Source organism: Solea senegalensis, linkage group LG17 (assembly GCF_019176455.1).
Source record: "Solea senegalensis isolate Sse05_10M linkage group LG17, IFAPA_SoseM_1, whole genome shotgun sequence".
In the NCBI taxonomy this organism is placed as follows: Eukaryota; Metazoa; Chordata; class Actinopteri; order Pleuronectiformes; family Soleidae; genus Solea; species Solea senegalensis.
In genome coordinates, this window is record NC_058037.1 from 3,607,991 (window position 1) to 3,630,543 (window position 22,553).

At 42.1% G+C, this 22,553-nt stretch overlaps 1 protein-coding gene across 4 annotated transcripts; it reads left to right on the plus strand.

Annotated features, from left to right (window-relative positions):
- The first annotated feature begins 3,698 nt into the window (after nt 1–3,698).
- On the plus strand, nt 3,699–22,553 carry hmbox1b (homeobox containing 1 b). 4 transcript variants are annotated; one of them, XM_044049859.1, is made up of 10 exons: nt 3,699–3,959; nt 6,784–7,464; nt 12,113–12,198; nt 14,519–14,629; nt 18,289–18,442; nt 18,730–18,812; nt 20,293–20,388; nt 20,776–20,870; nt 21,993–22,076; nt 22,240–22,553. In XM_044049859.1, the coding sequence occupies exons 2-10, from the start codon at nt 6,788–6,790 to the stop codon at nt 22,411–22,413; spliced, it is 1,560 nt and encodes a 519-aa protein (XP_043905794.1). In that variant the 5' UTR covers nt 3,699–3,959; nt 6,784–6,787; the 3' UTR covers nt 22,414–22,553. The 4 variants fall into 4 exon arrangements, with proteins under 4 accessions (XP_043905794.1, XP_043905793.1, XP_043905795.1 ...); XM_044049858.1 differs by having other exon boundaries at nt 3,700–3,959; nt 6,781–7,464; XM_044049860.1 differs by having other exon boundaries at nt 3,700–3,959; nt 6,781–7,464; nt 20,779–20,870.

Consider the following 22,553-nt stretch of genomic DNA (forward strand, 5'->3'; position numbering starts at 1 on the left):
CATCATGATATCACAACAATAATATTTTGCCCCTATATTTTCTCAGATTTTCAAAATAAAAGAGATAGATAGTTCACAATAAATCTAATAATTAATAAACAAAAACACGTAAAGAAATAAGTCATTATATCTTGATATTAAGTGGCTGACTGCAAGAAATTGGGGGGACACATGTTTAAGATTTAGGATATACAATATTTTTTTAATATAATCCATGCAATAACAAATAACAACAAATAATACTGCACACACAATGATGTGAGTTTATAACAACAGTAGAATAGCAAACCAAAGGCAGCAATATAATCTATGTCTACATTGTTGAGCTGCAACTAACAATTATTATTTTTATTTATTTTTCCATTATTACTATTTTGGTTATTAGATTAGTTGTTTGAGTCATAAAATGGTGGAAAAATACGGATTAGTGTTTCCCAAATGGAAAGGGAACAAATAAATCAGCACATATTTACAATTAATAGGTTGAAAAACAAAAAAAAACAAAACACTCAAACTCATTACTTTATTAAAATACTGTAGTTGGAGTTTAGTAATTGATTAGCAATCACTTCATACTTTGCTGCCCTAATGTTCTGTCCTTAAATGAGAATGCAAGTTAATGTATGGTACAATTCAATACTGACAAATGCTTACACACATATATAAACCTGCTGCAGTGGAGACATTGTTTTCAGGATCAATTTTTATCAATTATTCCTTGAAATCTATCAGATTTGTGTTGGAATTAACCCCCCATTGTGAAAATGTGTGACATGAACTAGGCTGTAGGCATGAATTCCATTGTTAATATTATGTTTTTTTTTCTTTGTTCTGTCTGTCTTATCTGTATAGAGTTACTGTGTTCGCCATGAAACAATAAAACAATGTACTCCAAACTCACATTCTGTGACCTATATCTGTTTTGTATCAGGCTGTGAACGTGTGTAACTCAAATATAGGTCCACTATAAAATGTATTCACACTCCACAGAGACAGCACTCTATAATACTGTGTGTGTGTGTGTGCATCCAGTCACCAGAGTTTACTGGTGTAACACTCTGTATTCCTGTGAGAATTCACAGCATCGAGGCCCAAAGAAGAAAATAAAGACATAATATATCACACTGCAGCAACAATGTTTGCATTGATGAAGCCATATAAAAGCTTTGGGTGCAGCTCAAGTTCAATGAATAGACAATGGCATTCATTTTAAATGTATCATCTCCCTGTAGGCCAACAAGACAAAGAAACGACAGAAACACCTTTATTTGCAGTATTCCTGAAAATGACTTATTTTTTCTCTCTGCTTCTTAATAAATTATTAGTGACACACATGTTTTACTCTTGCAAACCTATACCCACAACCAGGAGGAGAAATATAAACCACCAACTTTAATGCAATTTAAGCATCCAGTGCCAATCTAGATGTTTATAACTATGCAATCATTTCTTCACTATAATTGTTTTTGAATTGAAAGCACAGCCCTAACATTAGCAGTTATCACTGTGAGCATTGGGAAAATGGTTTTTCATCTTAACTTCAATAATCTCTTTTGTTCATGTTTACTGTGTTTAATGTGTGTGATTACGGCGACTAAAGGTCTTTAAATATAAATATATAACTGTGTTGCTGTCCCACACAATCATTACACTGATGTATGCGGATTTAACTGTCAAAATCCATATTGTGTACAGTATGTCGTGAATCAGTCCAGACAGGACGGACATACAACATAAGATCACACACAGTCCAAACCCATTCATTCTCTCCGGATGAATTGTCAGGGATGAAAGTCGTCACACGGGGGCAGTGTGACTGCTACTGCTGTACAGTAAATTGCACAGATTCTGCATAGCAGCATTCACACGTCATTTACAGAAGTGTGTGGTGCTCCATTCTAAGTGGATGCTATAGTGCATCTCGCGTGGCAGACTGTAAATATGGCATCATTAGCACCTTATATGAGCACTGTGCGTCCACAATGCATTATGCATGACTGTGAGGTGGCAGACGCCGGCTTTAACAGCATTAATATTAATCAGATTCTGCTGTGCAGTACCAATGTTTTTTTGAATATGTCTGACCACTGACAGTGTGTTGTTCAAAAGCTCTTTGTCTGTAGTTATAGGAGAGCAGAGCATTTGTCCCTCACTTTTGTCCTGCTTTGATTTTCCCAGCATCAGGGCCGGCCCAAGCATTTATGGGGCCCGAAGATGAATCTGATTCGGGGCTCCCCTCTCACCACCCAGGAGTCGCCTGTGCTTGACTATTATTCATAGAAATGTACGTCTATAAATGAATTATATTATAGCTGTGATATTTACTCCAAACCAGTGTCACTCACTTTGTTTTGGGTTTTTTTTGCATTAGAGGGAAGTAAGATCACGTGACCTAGTTTTAATTTGCACTTTCATATTCAAGTGTGGTGATACTGGACTTGAATTAAAAAGTATGATGAACCCTACTCAGAAATATAAATGCACCTAAAGATATCTAGATTTCTTTTAAAATGTTGGGCCCCCCAGTGTTCAGGGGGCCCCAAGCGGAGGCTAAGTTTGCTTATACCTCGGGCCGGCTCTGCCCTGTATCACCTTTGACATCTCTCAGAAAATGTTTTTTATTCAGTTTTACCTGCCCCCCAAAAAAGCCTTTTAGCTCAATTAGAATAAATATTGAGTTTAAAAATAACATACAGTTTAGAGACAAAATGGGCAAGAGCAAGTCTCTGGTGTAATAATATTTACAGCACATTTGCAAAGGCAAAGCAGGTGTGCGCTGAAATGAAGCAGAAACAGCACAGCATAACAAGTATTAATGGTGAACTTAGATGGTTTTCAGTTGTTGTTCACATGCATCAATTTATACTCCAGAATAAACTCTCCTTATGACTGTGCTTCCTCTTTTACACAGCTGAGCTCACAGCAAATCTGAAACTGTTAGAACTGAGAAGAAAAACATGTAAACGGCTCTGTATGGATTGTAATTGAGGTGGGTCTACGTTTGGAGATGATGCCACATGTAACTACTCGCATTTTACACTTAATTAGTATTTGGAATGTTGCTGAATTAAGATGAGTGCAAACCATATTACTTTGTGACTTATGTCCCCACGCTTCATTTCGTGTCAAGAAATTGTATGTTTATGATAATAAGGACCTTTACTAAGTATATACACATCCTGTTCAAATTTGACCTATATTTAAATTTAAATGAAGCTACATATTCATTATTCATCTCCATAAAAGAGCTGAGAATGATGGACGTAGTGCTGTGAAACTGTGTTTTCACTCTTTCTTACAACAACGAGCAAAACAAACAGAATTTGGATTTTGCCGTTAATAATACTGTAGTTACTGAGGTATGTGTCTTACATTGTAGACAGTCTTGTTCCTTATCATATCTGAATTACTTATGCATCATATGTATTTGTGTAGGTACATGTACTACTAGTTTTGTTAGGTGTTATTGACAACAGATGGAAAAATGAAAACATGCAGTGATGAATACGCAAGCGCGGCAGCGGCAGGAGCGGCGGCAGGAGCGGCGGCAGCAGCGGTATCATTGAGAGGCGCAGTCAGCCCACGCCGCTGTGGCCACATTAAAAACTGCATCGCCTTTCGAGACAACTGTAGCTCTAAGAGCCGTCGGCTCATCCTCGCACTGCTCTGTGGGACATGTAGTTGTCGCCGTGTAGAGCGCCGCCGCGTGGAGGACGCCGTTGTGGGAGTGAAACTACAGTTCCCTCAGAGCTACTCGGAGGTGTTAGTTGTCAATATGGCTGTTGTCAGACAGACAAAGCGGAGAGGCGAATAATTCGCCTCTGATTAGAAAACCTTGGTAAAGGGTCGGACAGGACAGTGTTCGTCTAATTGCCTCGCTGTTCGGCTGCAGCAGAAGACACAGCGACTCTTTGCCCGAGTTGCAAAGTTAAATGGTTGAGGGGACGATTTGAAGCGAGGTAAGTTCTGTACTTAGCACTCTCCCGCGCCGAAAGTGATGTTATTAATATCAAACGCTCGCTAGCCAGCGACGGCGGCTAACGACAGCTACTATCAAGCGTCGGCACGGCTAGCATGTTATGCTAATCACGCAACGCTAACCAAAGTAGCCCGTTTGAAGTTGATAGCCGTCCTGTCTGTGACACCAACGCATTGTTGTCAGTATAAAGTCAGCAGCAGCGGGGCTGAGGCAGCGTAGGGATACTATTCCGTGTTCGAGGAGGGATGTTAAGTGGCTGCTTTGACGACACACTGGGCATTGTCCGCCTGCCACAGGAACGCTAACATTAGCTTCGCGGGCAAAGGGCGTGATAGGTTGGCATCACCAGCAGCGCTTCGCCCGCAGCGCCGACGCGAGTGACGGTTAGTGGCGCTCTCCGTGCCTGCAGGCCCTGCAGTCGGCAGTACAACACAGACACATGGAAAACATTTACCAAGGACTATGAGAATACAGTTAAATGTGGTGTAAGGTGATAGCCCACAGTTGGAAGATGAAGAATGCAAGGTATACTTTATTACGCAGTACTTATTTACACAGAAAACTTGTAAAAGCAGTTTCACTCATGACATCAACAGTGACCGCAACTATGAACACTTCTTTCAGCAGTGAAGCTAAGCACTGTAACGTTGTTGTCATGTGTCAAATGACATATAATTGACAAAGGCAAAAAATTAAGTACAGCATTATCCAGACCATGCTGGGAAACTCCGCCCACATCCCCCCCGAACGCGCTACATTAGGATGTGTGCGTGCATGCTTTTCATTTCATCTTTATTTTCCTGCATGGAGAACAATCCAACTCTGCAGGTGAATTTATTCCTCTGAGGTATTTGAACTCGGTTGGACTATTTTGAAGTCCCAATCAAACCTGCTCAGGATGTGCTATTATATGTCCTTTGCTATTGTTTTTATTTATAGAGAAAACGAAGGATTTAAACTACTCTTCATCACTGTCCAGCCTGTGTTATTATCTTTATGTTAGAGGTTAACCCCCCCAACTCCCGCTTTGTGTTTCAACCAGTTAAACAACCCCAAGTGAATAGTTAACTTGGTAAATAGTTAAACGGGATGGGTAATGATTTCTTTGCAGCACACAATGAGGCTGCATAGTTTAGCAGGTAACACATAATCACACTGCTGTCTACATACTGGACAATACACGATTTTATTGGGCATTGCGATAAAAAGCGTATTCAATATGTTGGTTATGTTAAATGCCGATTATCGGGACGATCGTGCTAGGAAAAAGTAATTTACATTTTGTGTTAGTGACTAGAAACGTTGAGTCTGCATCTCTGCAGTTATTCCAGGATTTAATAATTTAAGATGATTCCCATCTAGAAATTGTTAATTAAGAATATGTATCCTTTGTGGCATGTGTTTGAAATATTCTAACTATTTTTTGGTAACATCAGTACTGTGTTTGATAACATTAGTAACACTAGTTCATCAGTAAATAACTGAAAGCAAGGTAGATTAAAGAAAGAATGCCCCGCCCTTTTACTTTAAGAATATTCTAAAAACAATACTAAAGCCTTTTCTTTTTACAATATCGCAATAATAGCACACAATTGGCAATGAATGAATGTACAAAGCAGTACAATTGACATACTTGGTGCATTTGCAGTGTGTTCAAGTCCGTAATGTGAACTAAGAGATGCAGTGTTGTGCAGCTGATCTCTATCTCTGGCATGCGACACAAGGCTTTGTGGTCTTAACTGGGCTTGATAATCATTAACAGCTTCCATAAGAATTTCTAATGACAACTTAAGAAACAAGTTAATGTTCACCTTTGTTTCAAAGCAAACTTGTGGTATAAAAGTGATGTATTGACCAAAAGGGACTTTTATCTGTAACTGTCTGAAATGTGGGTAATTGTCCATCTTTTGAAGCCAGGCGATACAGATCTATAAAGGCTGATGCACCACATTCATATTACTTTCCTTTATAATAACCTTAAAACATTGTATACACTCAACTCTGTTTTTGTTTGCACCTGTCCTTCGCACAGTTTTGACTAACACAAATGTATAAGGAATGCGGATGACCCTTTCAAGCCATTTATCATATCAGCATAGGTCGGGCAGGCACAGGCACAGACGATGGAAAATCTGCCGCAGTCTGATTCCAGTTGCATTGATTTTGAGCACAGCAAATTGCTTATGAAAAACATACAGCGTGGGTGGTGTGCTGAGCTGGGGATGTATTGTAGCTCTTAAAGAACAGCAGTCAGAATGTTAAGATAGCATCAGCTGTCAAGGTGACTCTGGCACTCTGCGTGTGTTGCCTGCTGGTTCCCAAAAATAGCAGATTTTTATATCCTGCCCCTCCCTCCCCTTTTCTTTCACACTTCTATCTCTTGCTCTTGTCTTCCTTTTCTTATCTGCTGCCTCTTTATTTTCCTTCTTGCAGTTTTTCCTCCTTTCCCGCCCGTCTCCTTCGACTTCACCCCTCAAACTCTCCTCCACTGCTTCTCTCTGCCTCACTCTTCCTCTCCCATCATTCTCATTTTCTCCCCCTCTGCAACTGTTCCTTCTCTCTCTTTCCCACTTAATCCCCTCATTTCCTCTTTGACTCCACCATCCCTTCATCTGTCTCATTTCTGCCTGACTTTCCTCTTTGCTCCTCCTTTTCTCCATCCCTCTTTCTTCTCCTGTTTTCCTCTCCCAATCTTGAACACCAACTTCCTTTCCACAACTTCTCCTTGCATTTCCTGTTTCCTTTATCCTCCTCTGATTCCTCCTCTGTCTCACAACCTGTCTGTCTTGTCTCTCATCCAGCAGCAGGATGTCTGAGTTTAGCGAGGAGCCGCGCTTCACTATCGAGCAGATAGATCTGCTGCAGCGGCTGCGTCGCTCCGGCATGACCAAGCAGGAGATCCTGCATGCACTTGACACTCTGGACCGGCTGGACCGGGAGCATGGCGACAAGTTTGGCCGCCGCACCTCTTCTTCCTCCTCCTCCTCCTCCTCTTTTGGAGTAGGCGGAGCAAGCAGCTGCACCAACAACTCTGCCTCTAATGCAAATACAGCATCACACAACAATAACAACACAGCCTCGGCAACCACCACCTCTTCCACAACATGCAACGGCAACAACAATGCCATCAGCGTCGAGGGGAGTGCTGGCGATCACTCAGCAGCCGCCGCCTCGTCCACAACCTCCAAAATCTCCACCGCCACACAGACGCAGTACGGTAGCGGCGGAGGACTCTCGCCATCTCCTAGCAACAGCTACGACACCTCCCCGCCTCCAGGGCCGCCACCGCCCTCTGCAATCCTGCCATCGCCAGTCAGCTTGGTGGCGCTGTCACAGAACGGGCGTGATAGCTTAGCGGCCACGCCCAACGGAAAGCTTTCTCCTCCACGATATCCAGTGAACAGTGCGGCTGCAGCGCGGGCTTTCGGGTTTGAAGCCACAGAAGAAGACCTGGATATAGATGACAAGGTGGAGGAGCTGATGAGGTCAGTAGTGTCAAGACAACACTAGCTTGTAGAACAAATTGCACATGAGACCGTGTCATCTGTCATTTTGGTTATCTAGTAGTATCATAGCTGCTACATTCCTACATTTCTGCAATGCTACATTTGTTGTCCTTTCCTCAAATGCTACATACGTTTTTAGGTTCCTTGTAAAAGCATCATTGACAGCTACAGTCCTCTCCAAAAGATATATGGTTATTTGGACGAGCCTGAAAGTTGCAGTGGAGTCGGTGAGTCTTCTTTGTTGGCAGTAATGCCCACAGTGAGGAGACAAGAAAGCACTGTTTATGTCAGGCTTAATTAAATAGTGCCAACTGGAAGTTCCACTGCAGCGCCATTGTGTGCAGCTGCTGTTGGAACACCGACGCTTATAAAGAAAACTGACATTCAAAGTTCATTCTTGAACTTGGAACCGGTCTTTCCACAAACTATTTCACTTCTGCAGCTTTTGATTATTACATGAACTCCATGAGTGGATGGGGTTTTCCCAGCTGTTGTGGAATTGTTGATGGTGATTCAGTTTTATTTTTCTTGGCCCATTTTTATCAATGTTGGCTTAAAAGTAGGATCAGAGTTCACAGTTGATCTTAAAAACAGCAGTTGAAAAAAACAGTATTGAGCATAGAGTTTAGCAGCTGATCTGAAGCCTTCAAGTTAAAAATAAATGTGTTGAATGTAAAAAAAAAAAAAAGAAGCTTGAGACTCAAGCTTAAGGCGTTGCAGGTTGATTTACCTAATAATTGCATCTAACTCAGTTTTAGTGATAACAGATTATGTTCACTAGAATTTGTGGCTTTTCTGTCATTGTGATTATGGTGAAATTTTAGTTTTTGCTGAAAAGCTTTTATATACAAACTCTTACTATGCTAAAATGAAATGGTCATTAGCACATTGCCTTCCATTATTGTTTGTTGATGCCACTAAAGCTAATGCAGCTGAGTGGAAATTGAGAATTGATGTCACCTTGGGGAGGGCGGTTACCTTTAAGGGTTGCAGTCTTGTTAATTTTTGATTATCCCTGTGGCATTTCAGTAAAGCAGTGGTTTGAGAGAGGCGGTGTAGTCGCTGGATAGCAAAAGCCGGGTTTTTTTCCAGGTGTGGAACATATGATGTTTGACTAACTCTTTGTTGTCTTCATGCATAACACACTCTTGGAAATGGGAACAGTTCAAGCTAATCAGTCACAGTTTTGTTTTATGGGCTCCATGTAACACTGATATGCAGCTGTATTTTATTTATTTACTTACTTACTTACTTAGTTATTTATTTGATTGGGACAGTGGAGTTTAACATAGTTCCAAGACAGAGCATGAAACTGATGTAGTGTGCAGAGTTTAAAGCTATTGCTAAGTTGCACCTCCAGTCTCTTGCTGGGCTTATACTATAAATGTAAAATACTGCAAATACAATGCAACATCATAAAATACATATATCGCAGCACACATCCATAGTTTTAGCTAAAATGGGGTCAGGAAGTGGAGCTACAGAGAGCCTCATCAGAGCTGGTCCTCTAAGGCCTCTCTCCATTCTCTCCACACATTTACAGGCTCAGAGTTCTTTTGGTTCTAGAATGAAGGTCTGTGTCAGTTTATCTTCTCAGAGCATGCACACATTAATCCCACATTCATTTGAATATATTGTATTACCTGGAGCATGTACAGCTGAAGTCCACATAGGCATCTGTGCGTAGAGAACATTTACATTACAAAGACCACAGCAGACCTCGGATCACTGACTGTTTGCAGTCGGCTGCACCAAACCTTCACTGTTGAGTTTTTAGTCACGGCGTGACAATTGAAGATTTGTCTTTTTTTGATTATTTTCTCTGTGGATCAAGATTTTCTTTTAAATGTATGAAATTGTGAAGGATGCCCATCTAATTTTCCTAAAGCGTCATATGATCAAGGCAAAACCCCAGAGATAGTCCTAATTATTAACAAATTAGGTACGCAATTAAGAAAAGCAGCGTATTCTCACACTTCACACACACTCTGACCCTGATTCATACCATGCCCTCTACACCTTACCCACGCCCACACGGTTTGTTTAGTTTACATGGAGGTTCAGTGACATGAAGTATCACAGCCAAACACAATCTTACAAAACAGCCAGTCGAGTCACAAACAATTGATTGTAAAGTGTTCAGCTAAACTCATTTGATTGTAATGTGCAGTAAAAGCCAAGCAGCTCATTAAGAGCTGAGTTAAAAGCTAAATGATTATTCCTCTTTTTATAATAAATTTATTTTTCTTTGTAGACAGTCCTTGCTGTTAAGGGTCAATCAAAATCAAAGTCCTGCCACTGTTTTAGTACCATGCATCCTAATGGAGGGCGCCTCACTCAGGTGTCACAGAGTGGGAGTGGACAGGTACAGTTGAAGGAATACCCTGACTCTAACTTGTAAAACAGTTCCTAATTAACTCTGCTGATTGACTAATTGATTCATCAGAAATCATTATAGTTGGACTTAATGCAGATGCAAGATTGAGTGTTTATTGCACTTTACTTGTTAGAAGTGTTTTTTTTTTTTTTGGAACTTAAAGGTGCACACTTGGACAAATAAAGAAAAGCTGACTGGGATTCCACTTGTTTAGCTGCTCAGCAGCACCACATGACAGCTGAGATTAGCACATTTGTCTCGGAACAGCGTGTACTACATGAAGATGTACATCCTGTAATGGAGTATCAAAATAACAGACGGCCATAAAGGCGTTCTTGTTGAGATTACGTGTTCAGCCAGGAAAGATGTGGATGCATAAAAAGCTTGGTGTCGTGTGGGAAACATTTGTAAAAGCCTCCGGGGCGCAGGATGACATTTCCTAAGAGGGAAGGAAGAAACGGCGTTTCAGTTGAAGGAAAGATTCCATGAAATTACACACGGCAGCATCCAGTGACATTTACTGTACAGTAACTACTGATGTTTGAGATCATGTTGGTAGTTACAGCTCATTACTCTGATAGCTTCGGAGTTCACACTCCATCAGTCCACATGTTATTTGGCCGCCTCTCTCCTCTGTAGCACTTAAAACATTTGTCCTCCTCTCCAGCTGCTGTGGGCTCCTGCTGCCTTCCAGCTGCCCAGTCAGAATATGAATTGATATTTAGAGCTCAGGCTCAATCCTCGGCGCTGCACTAGCCGTCCTGCTGCTCATTCACGCTGCCTCTGCATTAAATTACATGTCCTCTTTAGACAGCACAGGAAGTTAAGAAGCGTTCAAAAGCCCTCATCGCCTCCGCCTTTAGGACTCTCCAGCGTCTTCGCTCGGCAGGGCTGCGGGGGTGTGACATGAAGTTTCAGCTTGTCAACAATCCCACTGTGCCGATCCTGACTTTTCTCACTTTTAAGTGCACATTTTAGTCTCTGCAGGGATTTGGCCTTTGAGTTGGCACTACCCCCTCCATCAACCCCCACCCACCCCCTTCTCCTCGACCCTCGCCATCTCTCTCCTCCACTTACCACTCTGTACAGCAGCTTGTGCTACATTGATTTGCTGGTGTCGATACAAGCAGCGTTTTTGAGCTCTAATTTTAGCTGCGCCGCAAGAGGCTGGCGTGGAGGATATTGATGCTGGATGTCAAGAGTCGTGACGCATTTTCATTTCAGAAATATGGAGCTCTCAGGACTTTGATGCATTCTCCATTTTGAGTGTGCGAGTCTGGGACACTGACTAGTTCAAAGGATGCTGTGGCTGCTGGTTTGAGCAGCAGTGCTGTTAAAGTTGTGTGGAACTGCCTTTTCCCCCCCACTGACAAAAAAGAACTCTTAGTCAGGATAAGACATGTGTTCACAATCTGTATCAGGATGAGGAGTTAAGCCAAGATGTTTCATAAGCTTGTTGGTGTGTGTGTGTGTGTATATACTGTATGTGTGTGCAATTGTGTATGTACACTATGTATAGGGGAGGGGATTGGGCTGAAAGCCAGAAAGCAGGGTGGGTACATTGTGTGACTGCACATGTTCACTCACCACTCTCCAATCCTGCAAGTCTCTGCATGTTTTCCCTCTTCCGCACCAAGGACTGATAGTGGGAGCATGTCCGCCCCATACGTCTGGAAAATATAGATTCCCTAATTGTGACACAGTTAATTTGAAATCACAGAGCTTTTGCCTTTTGTGTCTCTCTGAAATGCTACGTTAATTATTAGGGAGTCATAAAAACAAAGGACACTACAGCGATAATGCTGTCAGATTATAACTGAGTCTGGGTTTCATAGTTCTCCCATAAATAGGTACAACACAACACACATTTGATTATCTGACATGAAAAAAAAAAGGCATCAGTCATTGTAGCGTCAACAAAGGAGCCTGGCTAAGTCGGATGTAAAGCGTCAACAGCAATAGAGCGGCAGCGGCATTTATCATTAATGATGATGATACAGCAGCTTGCACCAGAATTAAACATGTAAATCCCCCTTAAACAAAGGAGAAACAAAGCCATTCTTTCCAGTTCCTCAAGACATTTTTATCTCCGATGTACATCTTATTGATATCCGTCTGTCATTTAGGTTTTACCGCACCACGCTAAATGAGTTCTTTGTACGCCTGCCCCCGTAAAACTGAACACATTCACTCAAGCTGTAGCTGCTGTCTGTTTGTGAAAAGGCTTTGCTGTGTTTTGTGTGTTTGCAGGAGGGACAGCAGCATGGTGAAGGAGGAGATCAAAGCGTTCCTGGGGAACAGGAGGATCTCTCAGGCAGTAGTGGCACAAGTTACCGGTGAGTAGCAGACATACCGCCGACACGCTCTCTTCTTCTGTTGCACCTGTGCTGCCAAACTGTCAAATGCCATGCCAGATCCATGATTGTTAAATGTCTTCTTTTCAAACTTTGTCATTGTACATAGAGCAACGAGCAAAGCAGGTATCAACAGGCAAGTTTTCAGACTGAGTCTAGCACATCAACAGAAATGATATTAAAAAGTAAGCAAATGTCTCACTCTCTCAAAATGTTCCTAAATTGTGGACTTACTGGTAAATTTTGAAGTCAGCAGTCGTCAACACTGAAGTGACTTCTGTCAAACTACACAGTGTGTCCACACTTCCTGTGTCCGCCCTTTCAAATTAAAGCAACACATGGTTCAGCCATATACGTTTTGATTGAGCTTCAGATTGAGTTTCCCAGCAAATAAACGACCAATGATATCTCGCCGACTCATGATCGTTCATTGGTTGACCATAAGGTAGTAGCCCTAGTATTGTGCAATATTTTGCAAATGAAAACAGATTTTTGGAGGTGTTGTGCATTTCTTTTAGCGAACAGAAATATAGTTTACTGGCATCAATTGGATATTTTTATGGGAATAGGTATCGTTTTATATGTGGTGCTGTAATGCTGCCACAGAAATATCCCAAAAACAGAGGGCTATGACATGATTCTCTCAAAGTTACACATTGTTTGTATTTATATACAGTATATGGAAAAGCAAAGGTGGGCATGATGATTTTTCTTACCCACAAAAGCACATTGACCCAACACTAAACTAAGTGTGGACAAAGTGAAGAGTGACGGATTGAAGGGCAGAGCAGCACAGCTTCTGTTGTAATGTTTTCTGCTCCAGGGATGAATGTCTGAAAAATATGGCTCAACTACTCTAGAACCAGATGGTGACATTAACCTCCAATAATCAGCTGGCACCGTTATGAGACATGCTAATTGTTTTCATTTTATCTATGTGTAGAAGTCTGATGTGTACAGTCATTGATTCATTCATTCATCTTCTACTGCTTTATCCTCCACATGAGGGTCACAGGGGTGCTGGTGCCAATCCAGGCTGACGTAGGGCAAAAGGCGGGGTCACACCACAGGGCCACATGGAGACAAACAACCAATCACAATAAAACCTACGTCAATATAGAGTGTCCAACTTGACTAATCCCCAAATCTGCAGGGCGAACAATTTAAGTTTAACTGGTGTCCAATATTAACAGCCATAACTTAGGATAAGACACAAACTAGGCGTCTTTCAAGGTTTCCCCCCCAGATACCAAGGCGCCAGGCATCTGGACCGGATACACTATCTCAAGTCTTACTCACTATATGTATCAGACCTGGCAAGTTGCTCGCCAGAATCTGCAATGACGCCTCACTGTTCAGATGTCAGGCATTGTCTCAGTTCTCTTCGGTCTACAACAGGGGTGTCAAACTCATTTTTGTTCAGGGGCCACATACAGCACAATTTGATCTCAAGGGGGCCGGACCAGTAAAAATAGCGAAATAATAGAATAATAACCTATGAACAACAAGAACTCCTTTGTTTTTTCTCCTTTGTTTTACATTTAATGAAATTTCTTGAGAATTATAAGTGCAATTTCAACAATATCATGCCTAAATTTACTATTTACACAGCACACTGGATCTATAAAGCCACAAACATTTAGTCACGGGTATCTGGAGCATTTGACATTACGGTTAGATTAGTGTGAAATTTTAACAAATTCATCCTGTGGGCCGGATTGGACCCTCTGGCGGGCCGGTTCTGGCCCCCGGGCCGTATGTTTGACACCCCTGGTCTACAATAAAACTTAAGTCACTGACTCCAGAGGTTCAAACATTGGTCATCTCTGTAACAAGTGTAGCCCTCGTACTGCGTGTTGTGTCACTGATGAGCCGTTGATATTTTTATACACTGTGAATAAAAGGATTGGAAGAAATTTTCTATGATGACTAAAAAGCTACTTAAACCAAGTAATCTTTTACCAACAAATTGTTCAAAATTTCACCACAATTGCCTTATTCACACGATAACATAACTTTACCTACATGCTTTTCTTTGTCATTCTATTACTGTAAAAGAAATACAGCAGTACAAACAAGTGTAGGTGCCCGTCTGCCCGGCAAAGACATCTGTGGCTGCAGCTTATGTGACAGACAAGTGATGGGAGTAGAAATAAAGTTGGAGCTAAGGAGAGGGCAAACACTTTTCTCCTCCAGTGTTCCACCACTCTGTCTCTCTTGACTTTCTCTAAGGGTTGTCCAGAGACTGTGCCAGGACTTTATGCAAAACACTGTTGTAATTCAATGTCTGGCTGCTTTCCAGGCATCAGCCAGAGCAGGATCTCCCATTGGCTGCTGCAGCATGGCTCCGACCTGAGTGAGCAGAAGAAGAGGGCCTTCTACCGCTGGTACACGCTGGAGAAAACGACACCAGGTACCTTTGATCACTCTGTCAGGATGTTTACATGACATGAGTGCAAAAATCTTTGTATTTGTTGAAGTCAGACACCCAGATACCATTGCGTGTTGGCCTAGGTGTTCTGTGCATGTCCCACAGTCCCATCCCACGGATTTGATCCGGTAATAATGGAAGAGCAGTGCATTTTTGGACTCACGAAGAGACCAAATGTATGCTATGTCAGCTTAAAGAATTCAATCTTTTTAAGTTAAAGGATAGTAGAAAGACACAAAATTGCACTTGACATGCCACCAACTAGCTCCCAGCTAAAGTTTTTTTGTCTTTGATGCAATAGGTTAACTGGAAAACATCGAACACTGTTAAGCTGAAAGGGGGTATAACACCACCTTGCAAAGTGGAGACAGGCACACACTTCATTCATTCAATAAATTGATTCCCTATTGTTCTTGTACACTGGGACAAAGAGAGTATTTCAGGTTAACGGCGGATGGAAATAACTGTGTGTGGAAATGTTCTATCAACCCATATCCAGGCAGCAGACGGTGGTTATAAAGTAAACTGAAGGTACAAGTGGTTTTTCAGCTTTGCTTTTCAGGACAAACATTGACTTGTGTTCATTTGAACAGCCTAAACAAAGCCTTGTCCCTTCACCTTAACAATAACCATAGTTAATGCCTAACCTTAACCACAATTCAAATCATAGCCTTAAACTTAACCAGTTCCTAGGACAAGGTCAGTGTTTATCCCAGAAAAGAGGTATCAAATACATGTGCACTTTATCAAGTTAAGGCACAAGATGAAGGTGTGAATCTGTGAGGCAAAACATTACCAGCACTGTCGGTGTCATCACCAAGGTCATAAAAGAGACTAGTTTTTATCGAGTCAGTGTGAGGTAGCCGGGAAACAACTCCGCAGGAACAAAGCACAGCAGGAAAACACTTTGCTTCACAGCAGTTTTCCCTGAGACTGTTAATGATGTAAGTAGAAATAGTTAGCGTCCTGTGGTATATACATTGTATACAATGGCCTATTTCCATACGATATCTTACACGTCAGCACATCCACAGTTGTGTAATAAAGCGGAGGCTGATGGGGACAAAGGAGGGCGAGACTGTAACAACTGCAGTCTGTAGAAGCTGACGGAAGCGGTTTTCAGACAAGAACTCCAGATAATGCTCAGATAATTGGGTCTGGACATTGTGCGGAGTTTGACGTTTACGTTTATGATGAACGCAGCGGGAGATTGTCCGAGTCGGACGCAATTCACAACAGAGAAGAGGATCTCCAGGCGAGGCGGTGAAGTCTGGCTCCGTCACGTACGAAGCAAAACACCTGCCCATTCACTCACTCACTATGAAAATAATCCAGAGTTTCTCGTGCTGTGTTTTTACATGAGCTCACTCAGACATTATCCAGAAATTTGACTAGGCAGCTGGTAGGAGCATTTCTGAAAAACGTCTGTTGCGACTTTTGCAGTTTGGAACGGTTAAGCCCTGGGGCAGGCTTGCGTTTCAACTGAGAACAGTACCAGTTACTTGGTAGATGGGGTGTGGGCTATGCCTGATTGCCGTGTCAGCGAGATACGTAGCATCTTCTTCATCTTCTTCTTCTTAGTGCTAGAGTGCTACTATATAAACCTCCATGGGATATTTACAGTGGTCGCAAGGGAGTGACGTTTTTCTGTTGTGGGTGGAGCCGATCTAGATCAGCCTGACCCCTTACTGTACTATTTAACTCTGGTACGCCAAGGAAAGGGTGCCAATAAATAAATATAATTTGGGGCTGGTTAATTTGGTACTTTTCCTAATGGAAACGCAAACAGAGCTCCTCTGAACTATCTCCTCAGAATATCTGCACTTCAGTACCTGCCTGAAAGCAGCTTTGCAGCGCCGTTGTGCTATTGTGGTGTAAGAGATACCATCAGTGTTGAACTCCAGCATGAGGACATGAGAGGATGTAGTGTAATGGCAAGAGAGCAGCACCCTGGGTAATCAACCATTTATCAAAAACATGAGAATTGCTTTTAACAAATGGTTTCAGGACAGGCTGCATGAAGGTGAACACATTTTATCAAACGCGAGTCGACACTGGAAATGGACTTTCGACATCTGCGCTTATGAGATTTCTTTGTCCTAACGTATGCATTACCTATCAGTATATTGGATTTTTTTTTTTTCTTCTTCATTTTTGTCAGTTTTACTGTTGCCACTGTATAGTTACTGCACTTTGCTTCTGCGGGGCAGAATAATCCTGCTCGCTATAAACTGTAGCCAAGCTCTTAAATGTTGAAACAATCGGAATATAAGGCAAAGTCTGAGCAACAAATAAAACACTTTCGGGGACATATTCCAATATTTTTATTTGTATTAACGAGGTACTACATCACAAGCAGTATAATGTAGATTTAAATATTACCAAGAAATAAGAAGTCTTGCTTCTTGACTGTTTACACAAACGACTGTGTAACAGTGACTTGAAACATGCATTTGCTTTCCTTTTCCTCAGAGTCGCTGATGTGTCATATTAAATACTCTTGATTGTCGATATTGAGCGAAACCGTGTTCTCTGCAGTGTTTTGGATACAGAATAATCCAGTTCCTTTGTGCCCGTAAATTGATTTGCAGTTTTTCCCCAAAAACTCTGTATTGGTTGGCAGGAGAAGACACAGTGAAAGTAAGGCTTAGAGGAGATCAATATAAACATGGATGGTGTTGATTTTCTATCATCGTTACACTGTGCAGTCAGTTTTAACACCGCAGTGACAAGTTTAAGCCAAAAAACCTTCTGTGTTCAACCTAAATGCAATCTTTAGAGAGCCGTATGTTAATTTCCCATTTTAGTGACATAAAGACATTATTTCAACAATAAAGTGCACTGTAAATGGCGACATTAAAAACAACAGGCTTCTTCTTGGCTTTGAATCCTGACTGTGCACTAACGCTTTGAGTGTGTATACGTAGAAACGCTGTATCAACCTATAGGCAGGGAGCAGACATCCCACGCCTTGTCCTCTGCGGCATGTTCCTTAGTGGAACCCTGCCAACACCGTCAGCACTGGAAACTGCTTTATGCTATTTATGGCCAGACCGAGCCCGGCTCAGCCCAGGCTGGCTCAGCTCAGCCCAGCCCTACGCACGCACGCACACACACACACACTCACACACTCACCCACGCATGCGCACGTCTCTGTCGCTGCTGCAGAGGAAAGACTTGCCCCATTCAAGCCAGTCCCGATAACCTGGACTGTTGCAGGGTGACCCATTTAGGCAAAATGTCCGTGTGTGTTTCAGTCATAATATTAACGCGGGTGATTTATCCAAGCTTTTAGCCTTTATGTTGCCAGTTTTTATGAGATGGCGTGCAAATCAAGCCTTTTGTGCCGTTGTCATGATTCGCGATGAGGCAGCACAGTCTTTGTCAGCACTACTCACTCCAGATTATAATCAGAATATATTGTGAGATTTGCATAAGGCGACGTGCGCTCTCTCGCACACATTTTCATGAGGGATGGGCTTCGCTGACTGTCGTCTGTTGGGCTGTGATCTGTCTAAACAACCATTACATGCATTCTGACTACAAACGCACCTGCAGAGAGGCTGTGGCTCCGCTCTTACTGACCGCTGCGCCGTCTTCCATTGTGTCTCACCAGTGACTGTGCTGTGTCCTTCCTCCAGGTGCCACCCTCAACATGCGGCCGGCGCCGTTGCCCCTGGAGGAGATGGAGTGGAGACAAACCCCGCCCCCCCTCACCACCGCCCCTGGTACCTTCCGGCTGCGTCGTGGTAGTCGCTTCACTTGGAGGAAAGAGTGTCTGGCTGTGATGGAGAGGTGAGCAGAGGAAGGTGGAAGCAAAAGCAATAGATTAAAAATGATAAGTGAAGGGAGTTTGTTTCATAACCTGCATCTTATTTCCATGTGGATTTGAGGAGACGTCGCGGTCTGTTCTGGAAAATGACACGACAAAAAAAAAACAAACAACTCTTGTCATACACTCTGTTTATTGGCCGCGTTGTACTTCACACAATCAGCAACAACAACAGCAGTAACTCCAGTTTGTTGACTTTGCCCTTGTAGGAAAATGAATTTAATCAGCGTGGCTCTTCTTCTATTTATAGCTACTTCAACGACAACCAGTACCCAGACGAGGCCAAGCGGGAGGAGATTGCAAACGCCTGCAACGCTGTGATTCAGAAACCAGGTAAATCACACAAACTGGAAACGTGTGCGAAAACTACGAAACACTATTAACCTGTTACGACTGACAAGTTGTTTGTGGTTTAGAAGCAGAAGGAAATAATAACAATACATCTGCGAGTAATCTTGCACTGTGCACTGATAAAAATGAATATAATTACACATAATATACATATTAAGTATCAGTATTATAGAACAATATTATATTCATTTTAAAGGCTGAGAAGAGATGACACAAATTACAACTCTGTTATCAATTACAGAGACAAACCATGAACTGCTCCTTTAATTATAAATCCTGTGACTCCCATCATGTTGGTACTGGCGCCACGCTGTCTCCACAACTGTTAACAGTAGCCAAGTATGAACATGTGGCTGCACAACTTCACAAAGCCTCCACTCATCCATCAGCCGCAGACCCGACAACACTGGAATAACAACAACACCAAAATGAGGGATTATCAATCTCATGTAACACGGTCCAGAACTGTGTGGAAAATATTGTACTGTATATTGGAAAATAGCCTCTTGTGCTGGGAAGTCTGATTTATCCACTCCATTGTTGATCACTTTTAAACTGGACAGAGGGACGTGTTGCTCGGCAGTTTCATTTCATATTACACTCAGATTTTGTCACGCAGAATCACAATCGAGTAATCGGTCGATTATTTTCTCGATTAATCAGTTAGTTGTAAAAATGTCAGAACATTTTTTAAACTGTTGTTTTAAAAACCTGAAAATTGAGTTTATGATGGCAAATAATAATACAATAATTCCGTTTTTTGAAGCAAAGGAACTAATTACATTTAAGAAGCTGACAAATCAGAAAACCTGTTTTAATTATGGAAAAAAAAAGAGTTGCAGATTAATTAAGGCATCGGATCATTAGCAGCTAGTTTCTCCCTTTTGTGCTTGATTGTTTCAACCTTCCGCCTTTATGTCTTACACTTTACTTTCTGTTTTTGTCCTCAAATCCATGCATTATCAAAACAAAGAAAAAGTAGCACAAATATAGAAGAAGAAGCTGACAGATGGATCCACCGTCAGGGTGAGACAGTTGGAGGTGTGTGCACACCATGGTGACGACTGAAAATTGAAGCTGAAGCATTCATAACAAGAAACTGTGCAAGCGGTAATTAATGGTAGTTTTTCCCTGCACCAGATTATAAATCAGACTTTAGTCGTCCTATTCTCTCAGATCCTGGTGTCTGCGACCAGTTTTGGACCCGGGAGTGAATTAACAGTCCAAACATCTGTGCCACATCTGCTGTATGATTTGCTCCTCGTGCAGTGGAATCAGGTTGTTTGCTTTCAGCGCTTCTTTAACCGCCATCTTAATGAAAGTACAATCCCAGACCTGCTTGTGGGAGCAGATGGATTAAAAATAAAAAAAAACAGACTCTGGCCATCATTGTGGAGGAGCATGAAATTAAAATTAGGACTGATAAGAGCCGAGGACTGATGATTCTCTGTTTCTGTCTCAGGGAAGAAGCTGTCAGATCTGGAGAGGGTCACCTCGCTGAAAGTTTACAACTGGTTTGCCAATCGTCGCAAAGAGATCAAGAGACGGGCTAACATTGGTAATGTGGCTTTGTGGTTTGTTCAATCATCATGTTTGATTCCATTGATCTGATGTTGACCTGTGGTCATTTAAAGTAAAACAAGATTAAACTAGATTACATTATTTCTTCTGTTACTAATCAGTCAAAGTGCTAACTATTTAAGCCACTAACCTGTCAGTGTAAGCAGAATAATGTCAGGTTTTTAAGCACTTTTAACAGTGTTCATATCTTTAATTTAAATTGTAAAGCTTTTCCGCCCTCCTCTGAGCCTCTGTTAACTACAGACCTGCCTGTGGGCCACAATTAAAAGTCTCCCATGTTCTGAAGATATACTCACACAGTTTGTAGTGCAGCACGGTATCAGCGGTGCGCCGCAAATCTAACGTTCCATCCTCTTCCTCCAAGAAGCCACAATCCTGGAGAGTCATGGGATAGACGTCCAGAGTCCTGGAGGACACTCTAACAGCGACGACATCGATGGCAACGACTTCTCAGAGCAGGTACGGAGGCTAAACATCCCATAAAAGGTTTATGCTGCAGACAGTAGGGCTGCGAATTACAACAACACTGGTTATTAACAAGATTCATTAAACAACAGAATATACAACCTAGAAGTGCACAGACTTTTTAAAGTAATGACCATGTTGTCCAGTAGGGGGCAGTGTGAGCACAGCTGCTCTTTCAGCTCACCAGAGGAGGACAACAGTAATGTTTACTGTGACAATAAGAACAAAGAAGACACAGACAAGAGTTTTATTGTCGTCCTGAGCCGACAGCAGTGGAAAAAATCAGCGTGTGAAAGTATTTCTGGTTCGGCACCACAGGTGGCAAACAAGTCTCAGCTGTTAGCTTCACCGCTAACGCTGGAGTCGAGCAGAGTTAGCGGTGCCAACATTCACACAATGACGTAAACAATTACTGACAATGGAACTCATCGGCAGCTATTTTTGTCATTGATTTTTGTCGATTGTCTAGTCATGGTTGTAGCGGTAACACACAGTCTTATACTTTATTATTATTATTATTATTATTATTATGGATCATAATCCTGCTAAGCATTTACATCCTTCCTGGAGGAAAAAAAGCTTCTTTAAAAGAAAAGATAAGGAATGCAATTAAAGCTTCTATTGACTGAACTGATCAGTTTCCCTGTTCAATGAAACCAGATTTACGAAAAACTTCTAAATGTACCAAGCACATAAAGTTATTAGCGCTCTCCTTTCTCTTACTTTTTCCCTCTGTAGCCAGTGGAAAAACAAACTGTGGCAATGGAAAGAAGACGGTTGAAGTGTGAGCTCTCCAGCTGCATGCAAACCAGTGCAACAGATGATGAAATAGGGCATATAATATGAAATCCTGTCAGGCAGCCAGCACGACAGAGTATTAAACTACCTTAAACGACGTCCACACTAATCGGTTTTCATTTTAAAAACACATCACCTCTGCCTTCCACACTTCTACCCCTCCATGTGTGTGAGTGTGTGTGTGGAAAAACACTGCTGGCTCTGCTTTAGTTGAACTGTCACTTCCAGGTTTATCTCATCTCCATCACATATTTGAAAGGTCATGTGACACACAGGTTGTTTAGATTGACCCTAACTGTTTGTTGTAACATCCTCCAGGCCTGTGACCTTCCCTATTTTGACAAGAGACCTCTCAGCCGACCGTTTGGCCTTTACCGACTGGAGCCCACCTCCCCAACCCAGGTACTGTGTTGTTCATATTCATAATTACAGTCTTCTAAAAAGCTGGTTTTAGCATGTACTGTACATTGTATTTCACAGTTTTTTAAAAAAATAAATCCATAATCATTTCTCATGTTTCAACGTAACCATAAAAAAAAAAACCCACATAAATGCACCACAGCAGATAACATCTCGACCTGCCGTACGTTTTCAGGACGACGGCGCGGCACACAGCGAGCACCAGGACCCCATCTCTCTCGCCGTGGAAATGGCCGCCGTCAACCACTCCATCTTGGCCCTGTCCAGAGCCGGCGGCGTCCCCAACGACATCAAGACGGAGTCCCTGGAGGACGAATGAACTGCACAGGAAGTGGGACGGAGGAAGCGGCGGAGTCGAGAGGAGAAAAAAAAGGGAAGGAGGGGTTGAAAATGTGGGGCTTTATAAAAAAAACAAACAAGAGACGATAATAATGCTACTTAGTAAACCTTCTGAATCTG

Coding starts and splice junctions, on each gene's coding strand:
- hmbox1b (XM_044049859.1), top strand. CDS start 6,788: ATGTCTGAGTTTAGCGAGGAGCCGCGCTTCACTATCGAGCAGATAGAT. Junction 20,871..21,992: donor GCAACGACTTCTCAGAGCAG/GTACGGAGGCTA, acceptor AACATCCTCCAG/GCCTGTGACCTTCCCTATTT. Junction 22,077..22,239: donor AGCCCACCTCCCCAACCCAG/GTACTGTGTTGT, acceptor GCACCACAGCAG/ATAACATCTCGACCTGCCGT.